We start from the raw sequence: 14,211 nt of genomic DNA, 5'->3' as shown, positions 1-14,211 counted from the left end.
AGATGCAGATGCGGATGTGGGGCTTGATCTCATGACCCTGAGACCATGACCTGAGCTGAAATCAGGAGTTGGACACTTAACCGACTGAGCCACCCAGGAGCCCAGAGAAAGTTGTTGTTTTTTTTTTTACCATAGAATGTTGACTAATAAATATGAAAAGAGTAATGGAGATATTAAATCACCATTTTGCAGTCATCATAGTAAGAATTGATTCAGGCACATTTCATCACTGGATGCTAAATCTGGGGTGAGAGGAGAGAGTTCCCTGAGGAACAAATTATGAACATGATCTCAAATTAATTCCCACAACTAATTAATTAATTACAAATAGAGAAATGGTAACTATGTAATTGTGGGAAATGGACATTATGTACCTCCAGATACGATACTTTGAGAAGAACATACCATGAATTATGTCATATTTAAGCTGAAGAGTTATAACCCGAATCCAGTCATGAGGAAACAGCAGAGAAACCCAAATTGAGGGGTATTCAATAAAATGACTTGCCTGTATTCTTTAAAGTTGTCAATATTATGAAAACAAAGGAAAGCCGGGAGTCCTTAGAGGTTAAAGGAGACTAAGTATGCTTGACCACCAAGTGAAGACATGACTCTCAATTGAATCCTGTGTAAGAAAAAAACACTCACTTTTTCAGGAACTATACCATGGTAATGTAAAAGCATATTCTTGTTATTAGGAAGCATGCATATTAAGGGATAAAGAGCATGATGTATATAATTTACTTGAAAAATTTAGAAAAAATAATACAGATATAGCAAAGTGTTATAATTTTGTGAATCTGAGTAAAGGGTATAAAGAAATTATTTTTTTTTAAGATTTATTTATTTTTAGAGAGAGAGGGAGAGAGAGAAAATCTCCAGCAGACTCTCCACTGAGTGCAGAGCCCAGCAGAGGCTCGATCTCACCACCCTGAGATTATGACCTGAGCCAAAACCAAGAGTCAGACACTTAACCAACTGAACCACCCAGAGGCCCCTAAAGAAATTCTTTGTGACAGTCTGGCAGCTTTTCTGTAAATTTGAGGTTATTTCAAAATAAGACTTAAAACGTAATCCTCTAGCATTCAGTGCTATCCCAAGACCTGAACTTCAGATGTTAATTTAAGTAGAAGCATAGTGTTGATTACATCATTTGAAGGATCACCTAATGAATTGCTACTTTAATCATGAGGGCCACTTTGGCATTTAGATGAAACTGAAGTAATGATTCCCCAAGTTGAATTTAGAACTGATTTTATAATTGTGACTGTTTTCTGACTTTCATTGATCAGGACTATGAGAAATTTTTTCCCTGTTACTGCATATTTGGAGTCTTTTATTCTTTGACACCAACTGGGTGGCCAGCAATTCAGTCCTTTTTCTAACACTAACTACCCAGAGTCAGCACAAACTCCACAGCACAAAACCCACAGGCTAAGGGCTCTGTCCCACAAGGCTGTCCCCACCCCAGAGGCCAGATGCAGCCCCCAGGAGTCGGGGCACCCAAACTTCTGACCAGCCAGCTATAAGTCGGGGATTCCCACAAGCCTCTCCTCAGGTTTGACAATTTGTTAGAATGACTCACAGAACTCAGGAAAACACTTTATCTTACAGTTTATTATAAAGAATACAACACAGGAATAGCCAAATGAAAGAGATGCATAGGGCAAGGTATGGGGTGTGGGGGTGGGGTGGCACCAAGCTGCCGTGTCCTCTCTGGGTGGGCCATACACCCAGCACCTCGATATGTTTACCAATGTGGAAATTTCCCAAACCTAATCAATTAGGGGTTTTTATGGCAGCTTCATTAAATCATTGGTGATCAAAAGTCTCCATCCCCCTCCATCTGAAAAGTCAGAAGTCAGAAGTTGAGGGGTGAGTGGGGTGGGTGGGACTCAAAGTTTAAACCCTCTAATTGCAGGGTTGATTCCTCTGGTTGGTGATTAGCCTCTCTTTAGATAGCCCTAAGCTATCTAGGGGTCCACAGAGTCACCTCATTAGCATAAATTCAGAAAAGGAAGGAAGAAAGGGGCTTGTTATAAATAAAAACAGATGCTCCTCTCGTCTCTGTAACTCAGGAAGTTTCAAGGGTCTTAGGAGTTCTGTCCACGGAACCCAGGTGCAGAGACCAAATATATATTTCTTACTGTGCTACAGACTGTCTACCTTTTAGTTCAAGTTATATAACTATAGTCAGAACCACTGAAAAAGTAAGGAGAACTGTAATATTCTACTGAGCTGCCCCTATTTTGTTTGGATCTGAGAAACATGGGATTTTTTCAGTAAACTTTTTAACATGGCGATATAAAATGTTTTTAGTACTAGAAGTGGTGTTAGTCATCTTTACTACATGATCATGTTCTTTTTTGATAATTGACATATTCAGGTTGTTTTTACTCTTTCACACTTCTTCTTTTTTTTTTAATTTAATTTTATTATGCTATGTTAGTCACCGTACAATACATCATTAATTTTTGATGTAGTGTTCCATGATTCATTGTTTGCGTATAACACCCAGTGCTCCATGTAACACATGCCCGCCTTAGTACCCATCACCAGGCTAACCCATCTCCCCACCCCCCTCCCCTCTAAAACCCTCAGTTTGTTTCTTGGAGTCCATAGTCTCTCATGGTTCATCTCCCCCTCCAATTCCCCCCCCTCATTTTTCCCTTCCTTCTCCTAATGTCCTCCATGCTATTCCTTATGTTCCACAAATAAGTGAAACCATATGATAATTGACTTTCTCTGCTTGACTTATTTCACTTAGCATAATCTCCTCCAGTCCCTTCCATGTTGATGTAAAAGTTGGGTATTCATCCTTTCTGATGGCTGAGTCATATTCCATTGTATATATGGACCACATCTTCTTTATCCATTCGTCTGTTGAAGCGCATCTCGGCTCTTTCCACAGTTTGGCTGTTGCGGACATTGCTGCTATGAACATTGAGGTGCATATGGCCCTTCTTTTTGTGTTTTTGGGGTAAATACCTGCTAGTGCAATTGCTGGGTCATAGGGTAGCTCTATTTTTAAATTTTTGAGGAACCTCCACACTGTTTTCCAAAGTGGTTGTACCAACTTGCATTCCCACCAACAATGTAAGAGGGTTCCACTTTCTCCACAACCTCTCCAACATTTGTTGTTTCTTGCCTTTTCCATTTTTGCCATTCTAACTGGTGTAAGGTGGTATCTCAATGTTTTGATTTGAATTTCCCTGATGGCTAATGATGATGAACATTTTCTCATGTGTCTGTTAGCCATTTGTATGTCTTCTTCAGAGAAGTGTCTATTCATGTCTTCTGCCCATTTTTTTGACTTGTTTTTTAGATGTTGAGTTTGAGAAGTGGGTATCAGCCCTTTGTCTGAAGTGTCATTTGCAAATATCTTCTCCCATTCTGTGGGTTGCCTCTTTGTTTTTGTTGACTGTTTCCTTTTCTGTGCAGAAGCTTCTTATCTTGATGAAGTCCCAAAAGTTCATTTTTGCTTTTGTTTCACTTGCCTTTGGAGATGTGTCTTGAAAGAAGTTGCTGTGGCCGATGTCGAAGAGGTTACTGCCTATGTTCTCCTCTAGGATTTTTTTTTTTTTTAAAGATCTTTTATTTATTTATTTGACAGAGAGAGAGACACAGCAAGAGAGGGAACACAAGCAGGGGGAGTGGGAGAGGGAGAAGCAGGCCTCCTGCTGAGTAGGGAGCCCGATGCCGGGCTCGATCCCAGGACCCTGGGATCATGACCTGAGCCAAAGGCAGACGTTTAACTGACTGACCCACCCAGGCGCCCCTGTTTTTAACTTTGAGGAACCTTGCTAAGAAGACTTTTTAGAAGATTTTTATTTATTTAGAGCACACGTGCATGTGCATGGGGGGAGGGGCAGAGGAGGAGAGAGAATCTCAAGCAGACTCCACTGCAAGTGTGGAGCCTGTCATTGGGCTTGATCTCACGATCCATAGATTATGACCTGGGCTAAAATCAAGAGTTGGACGCTTAACTGACTGAGCCACTCAGGCATCCCAGGAAGACTTTTTAAACAGTGTGTGTAGATGGGGTAATGAAAAGCTTGATACTCATGGCAGACTCTCTATCCTTGAAATAAGTATTATTTATATTATATAACATATATTATATACATATAGTATATATACATTATATAATGTACATTCTACATTAAAAATTTTCTGTATTAAAATCTTAAGATTTGAAGTTGAAGAGCAAGCTGTTGCCATCTGGATCCTAGCCAAAATGTGAAATAGGGGAAGTTACTCCTGTCTTCCCTTCTGAATACCCATTGGGCCTCATCTTCTTCCTCTGTACCTGAACTCTGCCTCTCTCAGAGAGAAGATATATAGGGATCATGGACTGTTTAGGCTACTTATATTGGACTGTTCAGGCTATTTATATTTAGTAAAATTTTTGTTTTGGTAGATTGTTTTTTATGATTATATCTTTATTTTCACTATTGGTTTATTAGCTGTACTTCTTTTCTTTCTTTCTTTCTTTTTTTTTTAAGTGGCTGTTCTGAGGTTTAAAAAATACCTTATAACTACTCTACCTTCAAATGGTGTTATACCAGTTTACATATAAGAGCCTTACCAATAGTATTCTTAGATTTCTTCCTCCCACTCTTTGTGCAATTGTTGTCCTACATTTTACTTACACATATGATATAAATCCCACAATCCATTATTATTACTTTAGCTGTAAACAGTTAATTATCTTCTTAAAAAAATTCTTTTTTTTTTGTTTTAAAGATTTTATTTATTTGACAGAGAGACAGCGAGAGAAGGAGCACAAGTAGGGGGAGTGGGAGAGGGAGAAGCAGGCTTCCCGCTGAGCAGGGAGCCCGATGTGGGGCTCGATCCCAGGACCCTGGGATCATGACCTGAGCCAAAGGCAGACGCTTAACGACTGAGCCACCCAGGCGCCCCTCTAAAAATTTTTTTAAATGAGAAAATGTTTTTTATATTTGCCATTGCTGATGTTCTTTGTTCCTGGCTGTTGGGAAATGAATTATTCCCAGTTGTGTGTGCTCTGGGGATTGTTCTGCCTGCTTCTGTACACAGTCATTGGTAGTTTTCTAACACACACATGCAGTACTCAGTCACAGACTCAAGGGAACCCCTCTGCAGTTATCTGGAATTTTTTCTATGCAGCCCCATCCTCTCATTTTGCCATGCAATTTCTAGGGACTTTGGCCTCCCTTAGCTGTAAATGCTCTTTCCCCAATTCAGCCAGTCTGTTAGACTCTGAGTTGCCTTGCCTTCCCCTGTGCCATGGCCTAAAAATTCTCCCTGTAGTAAGCTGCGGTACTCCTAGGACTTACCGTGTTTGTCTACTTTTCTCAGGAGTTACTCTACCATCTGTCTATTGTCCAGTATGTAAAAACCATTATTTCATATATTTTGTCTGATCTTCTAGTTGTTAGGGCAGTAGGGTAAACCCAATCCCTGTTATTCCATCATGACTAGGAGTGGAATTATCAGTTTGAGTGAAGGATTAAACCCTTAAGTATTAAAGAACTTTCTCTAATCATACAGGATGTCAAATACAACTTTTGGTTTTCCATACTGGTAAAAAATGTTTCAGGAAGGATGTTGCCAGTTTTTGTTTTAAGTTAAATTGTACCTGATTTATTTATTTGCTTAAAATGAAAATAAGTAGTACATTCAGATGGCTCCAAAATAAAAGGTGTATGGTCCCTCACCCATCTAGTTTCCAGCCACTACCACCATCTTTCTCCCATATGCGACAACCTTTGTCATTAGTTCCTTGTGTATCCTTATGTGCTTTTGTTTTCATTTATAGACACATGTATTTTTATTACATATACTCTGCTCTGTATCCTTACATACTGTCCTTTTTTTATTGAGCATTTAAGAACTCTTCCTTTTTAATACATTAAAAATACTTTAAGACTATAGAGTATTCCATTTTATGGATTAAACCACAATTTATTAGTCCCTTAGTGATAAATATCTGTGCCATTTTTAGTCTTCTGCTGTTATAAGTAGTGCTAAAATGAGTGGCCTTGTACATATTTCATTTTGTACATGTGCCATTATATCAGAAAATTTCTGAGAAATGGAATTGTTGGGTCATAGGATAAATGTATTTTTTTTTTTAAAGATTTTCTTTATGTGAGAGAGAGCATGAGAGGGGAGAGGGTCAGAGGAAGAAGCAGACCCCTCGCTGAGCAGGGAGCCCGATGCGGGACTTGATCCAGGGACTCCAGGATCATGACCTGAGCTGAAGGCAGTTGCTTAACCAACTGAGCCACCCAGGCGCCCCAGGATAAATGTATTTTTAATTTTGACGATTATTGCCACATTGCACTCTATTGCAGTTATATCATTTTACATTCTCACCTCCATAGTATGAGAGTGCCTTTCCCCCCATATCCCCATCAGCATCACATTTTTGTCTGTTAATTTTTAAAATGGCATCTCATTTAGTTTTAATTTGCGAATTTGTTATCATGAGTGAAATAGAGCATATTTCCTATGTTTAAGATCCATTTATGTTTCCTTTCTGCTCAGTTAGTATTCTTTACCCAGTTTCCTGTTGAACTGTTAGATTTCTTCTCTTTTTGTTTTTTTTTTAAGATTTATTTATTTATTAGAGAGAGAGAGAGCATGTTGGGGGGGGGGCAGACAGAGGGAGAAGGGGAGAGAGAATCCTTAAGCAGACTCCCTGCTGAGGGTGGAGCGCCATGTGGGGCTTGATCCCAGGACCCTGGGATCATGACCTGAGCTGAAGCCAGATGCTTAACAGACTGAACCCCCAGGCACCCCTTGAATAATCCAGTCTTAAAACTTTAGTGCACCTTCATCATTAAAATGTATTGCAGGTACTAAAGTTTAAAAAGTGGAATTATAAGAAGTTACTCTGAGAAAGCAGGTAGTAAGTTGATTTCAGTACTTTCAAAAGATACTTTGTCTTCACGGGGGTATGAGGTAATTTAATTTGTTACAGTTACTGAATTAGCACAGTTCAAAATCAGGAGGCTTAGAACATGGTCTGAGATCTGGTGATACAGTTCATGCTGTCCTTGAGCACTTGATCGCATCACCCTTATCTTTGTTCTGTAAAGGTCCCATTTTCCTTTCAGTGTATTATTTTGAAGAGAGGAAAGAGTTGTGTGGCCGCTGAGTAGACAGTGTTTTATCTGTTTCGCTTGCCTCGTTGCTCTGTGTTCTGTCATGATCACTGTGCTACTTTGGATGCGTTCTTTCACTTTGAGCAGTATGACTTGAAAACTGAATGGTGGGTAAATAATTGTTAGTCTCCACATAAACAGATGAGCCTCTTTGACAGGTAGAATGGATTTGGAAGAGTTAACATCTTATAAGTAACCTAACATTTTTGTGCTTCTACTGATTGTTATTTTACTTGTTGACTAGTTTCATAAACTCATGCAGTCTTTGAGAAAGTTCAAGATAGTAGTGCTATTTCAGTATTTACAATTAAGTATGTAGATCAAAGCATGATATATTTTGGCTAAGAAAATATTAGTAGAACAACTTTTATTTGAATGGGAATATCATATAGTTTTATCTGCTTGTACCTCCTAGTCATAAAATAGATTTAGCTCAATTTAAGTAAAGTTGTCCAAGTATTTAAACATAAAGTAATTTAAATTCAAGTTTAACTTTGATTAAGCATAATTTCAATAATCTTAAGTTACATACTTAAAGTAATTCCATGCATGGATCTTCTATGTAATGAAACTCATTATGTTTAATTTTCCCAGCAGAAATTCAGGAAGCAAAAGCTCCCAGTCCTTCCATAAACCGGCAAGCCAGCATTGAAACGGATAGAGTGTCTAAAGAGTTCATAGAATTTCTCAAGACCTTCCACAAGACAGGCCAAGAAATCTATAAGCAGACCAAGATGTTTTTGGAAACAATGAATTACAAAAGGGTAGGTTGAGAGTAACCACTTAGAGACATGGAGTTTTGGTTTTAGGAAAGGTCTTAGAGATAATCTAGTGTAACTTTGTCACTTTACACCTGGGAAAATCAAGACCCAGAGATGTTAAGTTACTTACCTAAGAAATGTCACTGAACCAAGTTAAAACCCAACTCCCAGGCTAGTACTTTTCCACTGCAAGTCAGTGGTGTTTGGATCATCTTGGCACGGAAAGTCTGACACTGAAGCCACTTATATTGTGTACTTTAGTAAAAAGCCTTCCTAACCGGTCACCTTGTAAGTAGTATAAACTGCCAAGAGAAAGAACATAGTAGATCTTGAACTCTAAGTAACAGTTGTTAGACCAGGTAGCATTCATGTCAGGGTTTTTTGTTTTTGTTTTGTTTTGTATTTTGATACAAAATACCTCTCCTTGCTCAGGTAGAGAAGGGAAAGCTAGAATTTAGATGTGGAAAGGGACCTTAGCAACTATCTGGGTTCAGTCCCTTTATTTTATAGATGGGGAAGGTTACACAGCTACATTCTGCCCATGTCAGAACTAGAACTTGTGCCTTCCACATGTGTGTCTTTAACCCATAATTGCTTAAACTGTAATTTCAGTTGCAATAATTCATAAGACTGCTTGTAAAGGGACTCATTTTTTTAAACAGTGATCAATTTGTTTGTAGCATTCTTCAGCTATTAAACTCAGAATTAGCTCTCAAAGCCCCTTCTGTGAAGTGAGGAAGTCTTGAAAAAGAGAGTAAAGAAGGCAGCAAGGTGATGCTTGGCTGTATTCCAGCTGTGGTCAGGATCACTAGGCTAATAAGCAGTCATCTTCTGCCAAAATATTTTTTAAATACCGAATTCAGTTAGTAAAGGAGAAAAGAAGCTTTCTTGTTTTTTGGTGTGTAGTTACACTGAGAATAAGTAAGCAGCCCTTTTTTTTTTCCCCTCAAAGTATTTGTAAGCAGATAGTAACATTTATTTTTTATTTTTATTTTTTTATTTTTTTTAAGATTTTATTTATTTATTTGAGAGAGAGAGAATGAGAGAGAGAGCATGAGAGGGGGGAGGGTCAGAGGGAGAAGCAGACTCCCTGCCGAGCAGGGAGCCCGATGCGGGACTCGATCCAGGGACTCCAGGATCATGACCTGAGCCGAAGGCAGTCGCTTAACCAACTGAGCCACCCAGGCGCCCTATTTTTTATTTTTTTTAAAGATTTTATTTATTTGACAGAGACACAGCGAGAGAGGGAACACAAGCAGGGGGAGAGGCAGAGGGAGAAGCAGGCTCCCCACGGAGCAGGGAGCCCGATGTGGGGCTCGATCCCAGGACCCCGGGATCATGACCTGAGCCGAAGGCAGACGCTTAACGACCGAGCCACCCAGGCACCCCAGATAGTAACATTTATTTTATTTTTTATTTTTTTAAACATTTTATTTATTTATTTGACAAAGAGAGACACAGTGAGAGAGGGAACACAAGCAGGGGGAGTGGGAGAGGGAGAGGCAGGCTTCCTGCGGAGCAGGGAGCCCGATGCGGGGCTTGATCCCAGGACCCTGGGATCAGGACCTGAGCCGAAGGCAGACACTTAACGACTGAGCCACCCAGGCACCCCAGATAGTAACATTTAAAGAAAGCAGAGATCATTGATGTTTTGGGTTAGAAGCAACGATAGACTTCCTCCGTATGGAAATAGCAGAGCTCGTGTGGTGTGCAACTTTCCTTTTTTAACCAGAGGTAAAAACTAAGGCTTTGTAGTTCTTTATTCTCTAGCCCATACAGAATGTTTCCAGGACATCTATCCTATTTTGGCATATATATACTATAGTACATAAAGCACATACACTGTGTAATGCTGTATTTTAGAAAACCAGTCAGCTCATTTAATCAGCTCATCAGAACAGATTTACTCATTTTTCTTTTGCTCAGAACTATAATGTGCTCTTGTTCTGTAATAATTTAGTTGACTTTTAAATCAATACACTAAAGTATAACGGTAATTAACTGGTGCAGCTACCGTCATGCCTGTTTTCAAGGCATCACTAATTGATATCAGAGAACTGGATAGGGCCTAGATTGCTTCCGTTTGAAGAGCCGTCTTGCAACCTGTTTTGCATTTCTACACGGCCCTAAATGTTCTGTGGCTGAGTGGCCAAGTCTTACGCATGTGTGGTTAGCATCTAGCACAATACCTGGCGCGTACCTGATAGTGAACAGACATTTGTTAAACTGAAATGTCCCTGGAGAAGCCCTTCTGCCTTTGGCTGCAAGTTAAATATCCTTTCAAATAAATGAAACAGTTTTTATACCAGAATGAACCAATCTTAACTAACTAGCTTCAAATCACTTAATCATTTAAGTTTCTTGAGAGAATTTGATTGAGTACAGCTTGAGATAGTTGCTGTGAGGTAATGAAGTGTGTCAGAGTGAAAGGTGCTCTCTCTACTCAGTTCACCAAAACTCAAAACCTTAACTTAGGCTTAGACTTAAGACTCTAAAACCTTAACTTAATGTTATTCCCACCAAGTAGACTTTCTAAGTCATCTTATTCTAATGACCTATACAATATGAAAACTCATTCTTATATGTTTGAACCTACCCTGGTGACACTGCCATTAACTGGTAATTTTTTTTATTTTTTTTTAAGACTTTATTTATTTGAGAGAGAGACAGAGAGAGCACAAACAGGAGAGGCAGAGAGAGAGGGAGAAGCAAACTCCCTGCTGAGTGGGGAGCCCAACTCAGGGCTCAATCCCAGGACCCTGAGATCATGACCTGAGCCGAAATCAAGAATCAGCTGCTTAACCGAGTGAGCCACCCAGGCGCCCCAACTGGTAATTCTTTCTGTTTCTGAAGACAGTAGTAGTCTTCCCAAAATTTCTGAGGTCCAGAACAGTGAGCCACTCTTGCCCATATCTTTATCTACTACATTTCTGTTTTCTCTAATCCTAGTGTATGCCAATGGTGAGCAGCCTTTTCCACATATGGATCAAGTCTAGAAAACTAAATATTTACAGAATTGCATTAAAAAGGTTGGGGTTTTTTTCAGCCATTTTATCTTTGTCATGAAACACCTTATCTGTACTCAGACTTTTTTGTTTTTTTAATTTCCTCATCTTGGGCTGAAATTTCATTCAGCCCCTATGTAATTCATACACACTGTAATAATGCAATGTAATGCTTTGCTGTTCAGCAAATACTGTTGTTTGCTAAGACTCTTCTGAAGCTGGTTTATTTTGCCATTTTTTTCTTTTCGATTAATCTTATTAGCTATTTAATATTAAAATATGTATTTTTTTTTTTTTTTTTTTAAAGATTTTATTTATTTATTTGACAGAGAGACACAGCGAGAGAGGGAACACCAGCAGGGGGAGTGGGAGAGGGAGAAGCAGGCTTCCTGCAGAGCGGGGAGCCCGATGCGGGGCTCGATCCCAGGACCCTGGGATCATGACCTGAGCCGAAGGCAGACGCTTAACGACTGAGCCACCCAGGCGCCCCAAAATATGTATTTCTTATAGTTCCTTTTTATATTCTTTAGAATAAGAGATATTTTTATTGCAAACAAGATAGGCAGCTACATCATTAACACAAAATATAATTCATTTATATTAATGTTATCAGACGCTTTTCTCTTCTTAGAACTCATCATAGCAATAATTTAAATTTTATGGGGGGGTAGCATATACAGAAGAAGCTAAGAGGAATTTACAAGGTTTAGTTTTTTAAACTTCTTATCATTACAAAAATAACTAGAATTTAAGAATCTCACTGTAAGAACAAGCTTTAAATAGGCCTAAGAATGGCCATGGACTCCAGGATGTATCTGGTCACCAAAGAAATGAAGGATGTATAGGTTTCTTTGTCATTTGGACAAAACCTTATGTGCCCAGGGTAATTTTAAAAGTATTATAGAGACCCAACTAGATGTTAGCCTTTTCCATCATAACTAGAAAACCCTATTTTTTAACTTGAGATCCTGCCAAAAAATGAAGAATTTTTTCCCAAGTTTATTTATATGAAAACGTTTTCAGGGGCACCTGGGTGGCTCAGTTGTTAAGTGTCTGCCTTCGGCTTAGGTCATGATCCCAGGGTCCTGGGATCGAGCCCCTCAGGCATCGGGCTCCCTGCTCAGCAGGAGGCCTGCTTCTCCCTCTCCCACTTCTGCTTGTGTTCCCTCTCTGCTGTCTCTCTGTCAAATAAATAAATAAAATCTTTTAAAAAAAAGAAAAAACATTTTCAAAACAGACTGCAGTTAAATCAAAGAGATACTTTTGCTGCTCAAATTGTTTAAATCCTGCCCTTGTTAATTACTAATAAATCCTTCGGAAACACTCCCCTATTCTGAAAGCGTAGCCTGTATTACCCTCTACTTCCTGAAAACACATACCCTTTAATTTATTGGACATTAAAGCTTTTTAATAAGTGAATTTTGTGGGTTTCTCAATGCAGTTTTTCAAAAGACTTATTTTAGCACTAGAGAGCAAGAGAGTGAGGGAAGGGGCAGAAGAAGAGGGAAAGAGAAACTCAAGCACACTTCATGCTGACTGCAGAGCCCGACACAGGGCTCACCAACCCTGAGATCACGATCTGAGCCAAAACCAGGAGTCAGATGCTTAACCAACTGCACCACCCAGGCACCCCTCTCAGTACAATTTTTCTAAAAAGATTCCTTTATTAGCAGTCATTCAAATATGTTTTTTCCCTTACTAAAGAAGCATTCAAACACAATGGAAGACCTCTTGCTACTTTCATTGTTCTATGCCCAGCCATTCATTTTATAAAATTCTGACATTATTACATATATAAATTTTAAAAATTTCCCATACTAATTCTCTTTGAAAAACTGTTTTTCTAAACCTGGGAAAGGAGAAAAAAATTATAGTTTAAAATGTGGCTGTATCTTCATTTACCTTCTCCTCCTCAGAATAAATTCTAGAAAGATAGATGTCCTCCTGTACCTTAAAATGACTTCACTATTCTAAACTATGTGTATATGCAAGGTGTAGTTTGCCCTGCTATGTAATTACTGTTAAGAGAGGAGAAATATGTATCCAAGACAAAGAAACTTTAATTAACAAAATAGGCTTTAATCGTGGTTAAGAAAATTGGGGAACGGGCATGGGGGAGTAACCCAGGACACAATTGTAAATTAGAAGCACAAAGGATGAGAAGTGAGGTGACAAGCAGTGGGAAAGCATCCGAGCTGGTACAATCTGTGTATCATAAGAACTAAAAGTAGATAAAAGGTTGAGTTGGTAACTATGTTGAAAGTGATGAGTGAATAAAATAAGAACATACATAGAAGAATACAGTGATACGTGAGAGAAAATTTAAAACATTATGGAGTTGAACCCTCAGTGGGTGAGGCCGGCAAGACAGGCCCCCAGCTTTGGCATCGCCGCTCAGGCCCTCTCCTGTTGTGCACGGCTACAAAACAAAAGAACGGTGGCCAGAATGGAAGAGAGGACATGAGTCAAAATGGAACAGAAGAGAGATACTTCCTCTACAGAGAAGATACTCCTGGAAGAGAAGGTCAAGTTAGAAGAACAACTGAAAGAGCCGATGGAAAAATAAAAGCGAGGTTTGGCAGATACTAAGAACTTGTTGCAGAGGAGGCAAAATTATATGGTATTTAGGAATTCTGCAAGGACTTGCTAGGGGTTGTAGGCATTTTGGAGAAAGCAACACAATGTGTGTTCCAAAAGAAAAAATTAAAGATGATAACTCTATAAAATCTATGGAAGAACCTATAGAAGAGCCTTGTAATGCCTGAAGTCCACATTCAGAAGGTGTTCAAAAAGCCAAGTTTGACCCTACAGGTGTGAGGCTTTGTTCTGCATTCTTATTGAAGGGAAAGAGCTGGTCACAGCGGTGCTGGTTACCAAGGTGAGGTAGAAGCTGATGGGCACGCACCAAGACCTACCTTGGTGGGTGTGGTGAAAGAAGCCTAGCTCCCTCTAACTAGCCACTATAACTCTTGAAAGGCTGAAAAGATGCTTGAAAGGCATCTTATCTATGAGTACTTTTCACCTTTCCCCAAACCTTGTTGGAAAACCCAAGTGGCTAAACACGCAGTTGCATTAATGAACTCTAATTGAGGAGTCTGTTCATTGATTTATAGGATTCCATGTTTAATAGTTTCACATACTTAGAGCAGAGGCCAGTGGGATGCTACTAGAACTCTAGAGTATCATGGATAAGCTATATCAGCTCAAACTCTGCTGACATCAAGGTATCTTAAATGAATACACTGTCTGGGAATTCTGTGTGGTTACTTGGCCGTGCTTGGCTGCACTGTGGTT

General features: G+C 39.3%; 1 protein-coding gene and 1 pseudogene across 5 annotated transcripts in view; both read left to right on the top strand.

Annotated features, from left to right (window-relative positions):
* The window catches only part of RABGEF1 (RAB guanine nucleotide exchange factor 1), a 58,684-nt gene that overhangs the window by 26,019 nt on the left and 18,454 nt on the right, over nt 1–14,211 (top strand). For 2 of the 5 annotated variants that reach the window (XM_036115261.2, XM_036115260.2), the window contains exon 4: nt 7,746–7,915. The exons of 1 other annotated variant lie outside the window; for it this stretch is intronic. In XM_036115261.2, coding sequence (XP_035971154.1) covers nt 7,746–7,915 — 170 coding nt within the window. The remainder of the gene's footprint in view (nt 1–7,745; nt 7,916–14,211) is intronic. 2 more of the 5 variants (XM_078074522.1, XM_078074523.1) reach the window with 1 other exon arrangement.
* On the top strand, nt 10,477–13,982 carry LOC144382020 (grpE protein homolog 1, mitochondrial pseudogene; annotated as a pseudogene).

Source organism: Halichoerus grypus, chromosome 6 (assembly GCF_964656455.1).
Source record: "Halichoerus grypus chromosome 6, mHalGry1.hap1.1, whole genome shotgun sequence".
NCBI classification, from domain to species: domain Eukaryota; kingdom Metazoa; phylum Chordata; class Mammalia; order Carnivora; family Phocidae; genus Halichoerus; species Halichoerus grypus.
The sequence above is the reverse complement of the archived record's forward strand: the minus strand, read 5'-3'. Positions and strand labels throughout refer to the sequence as shown.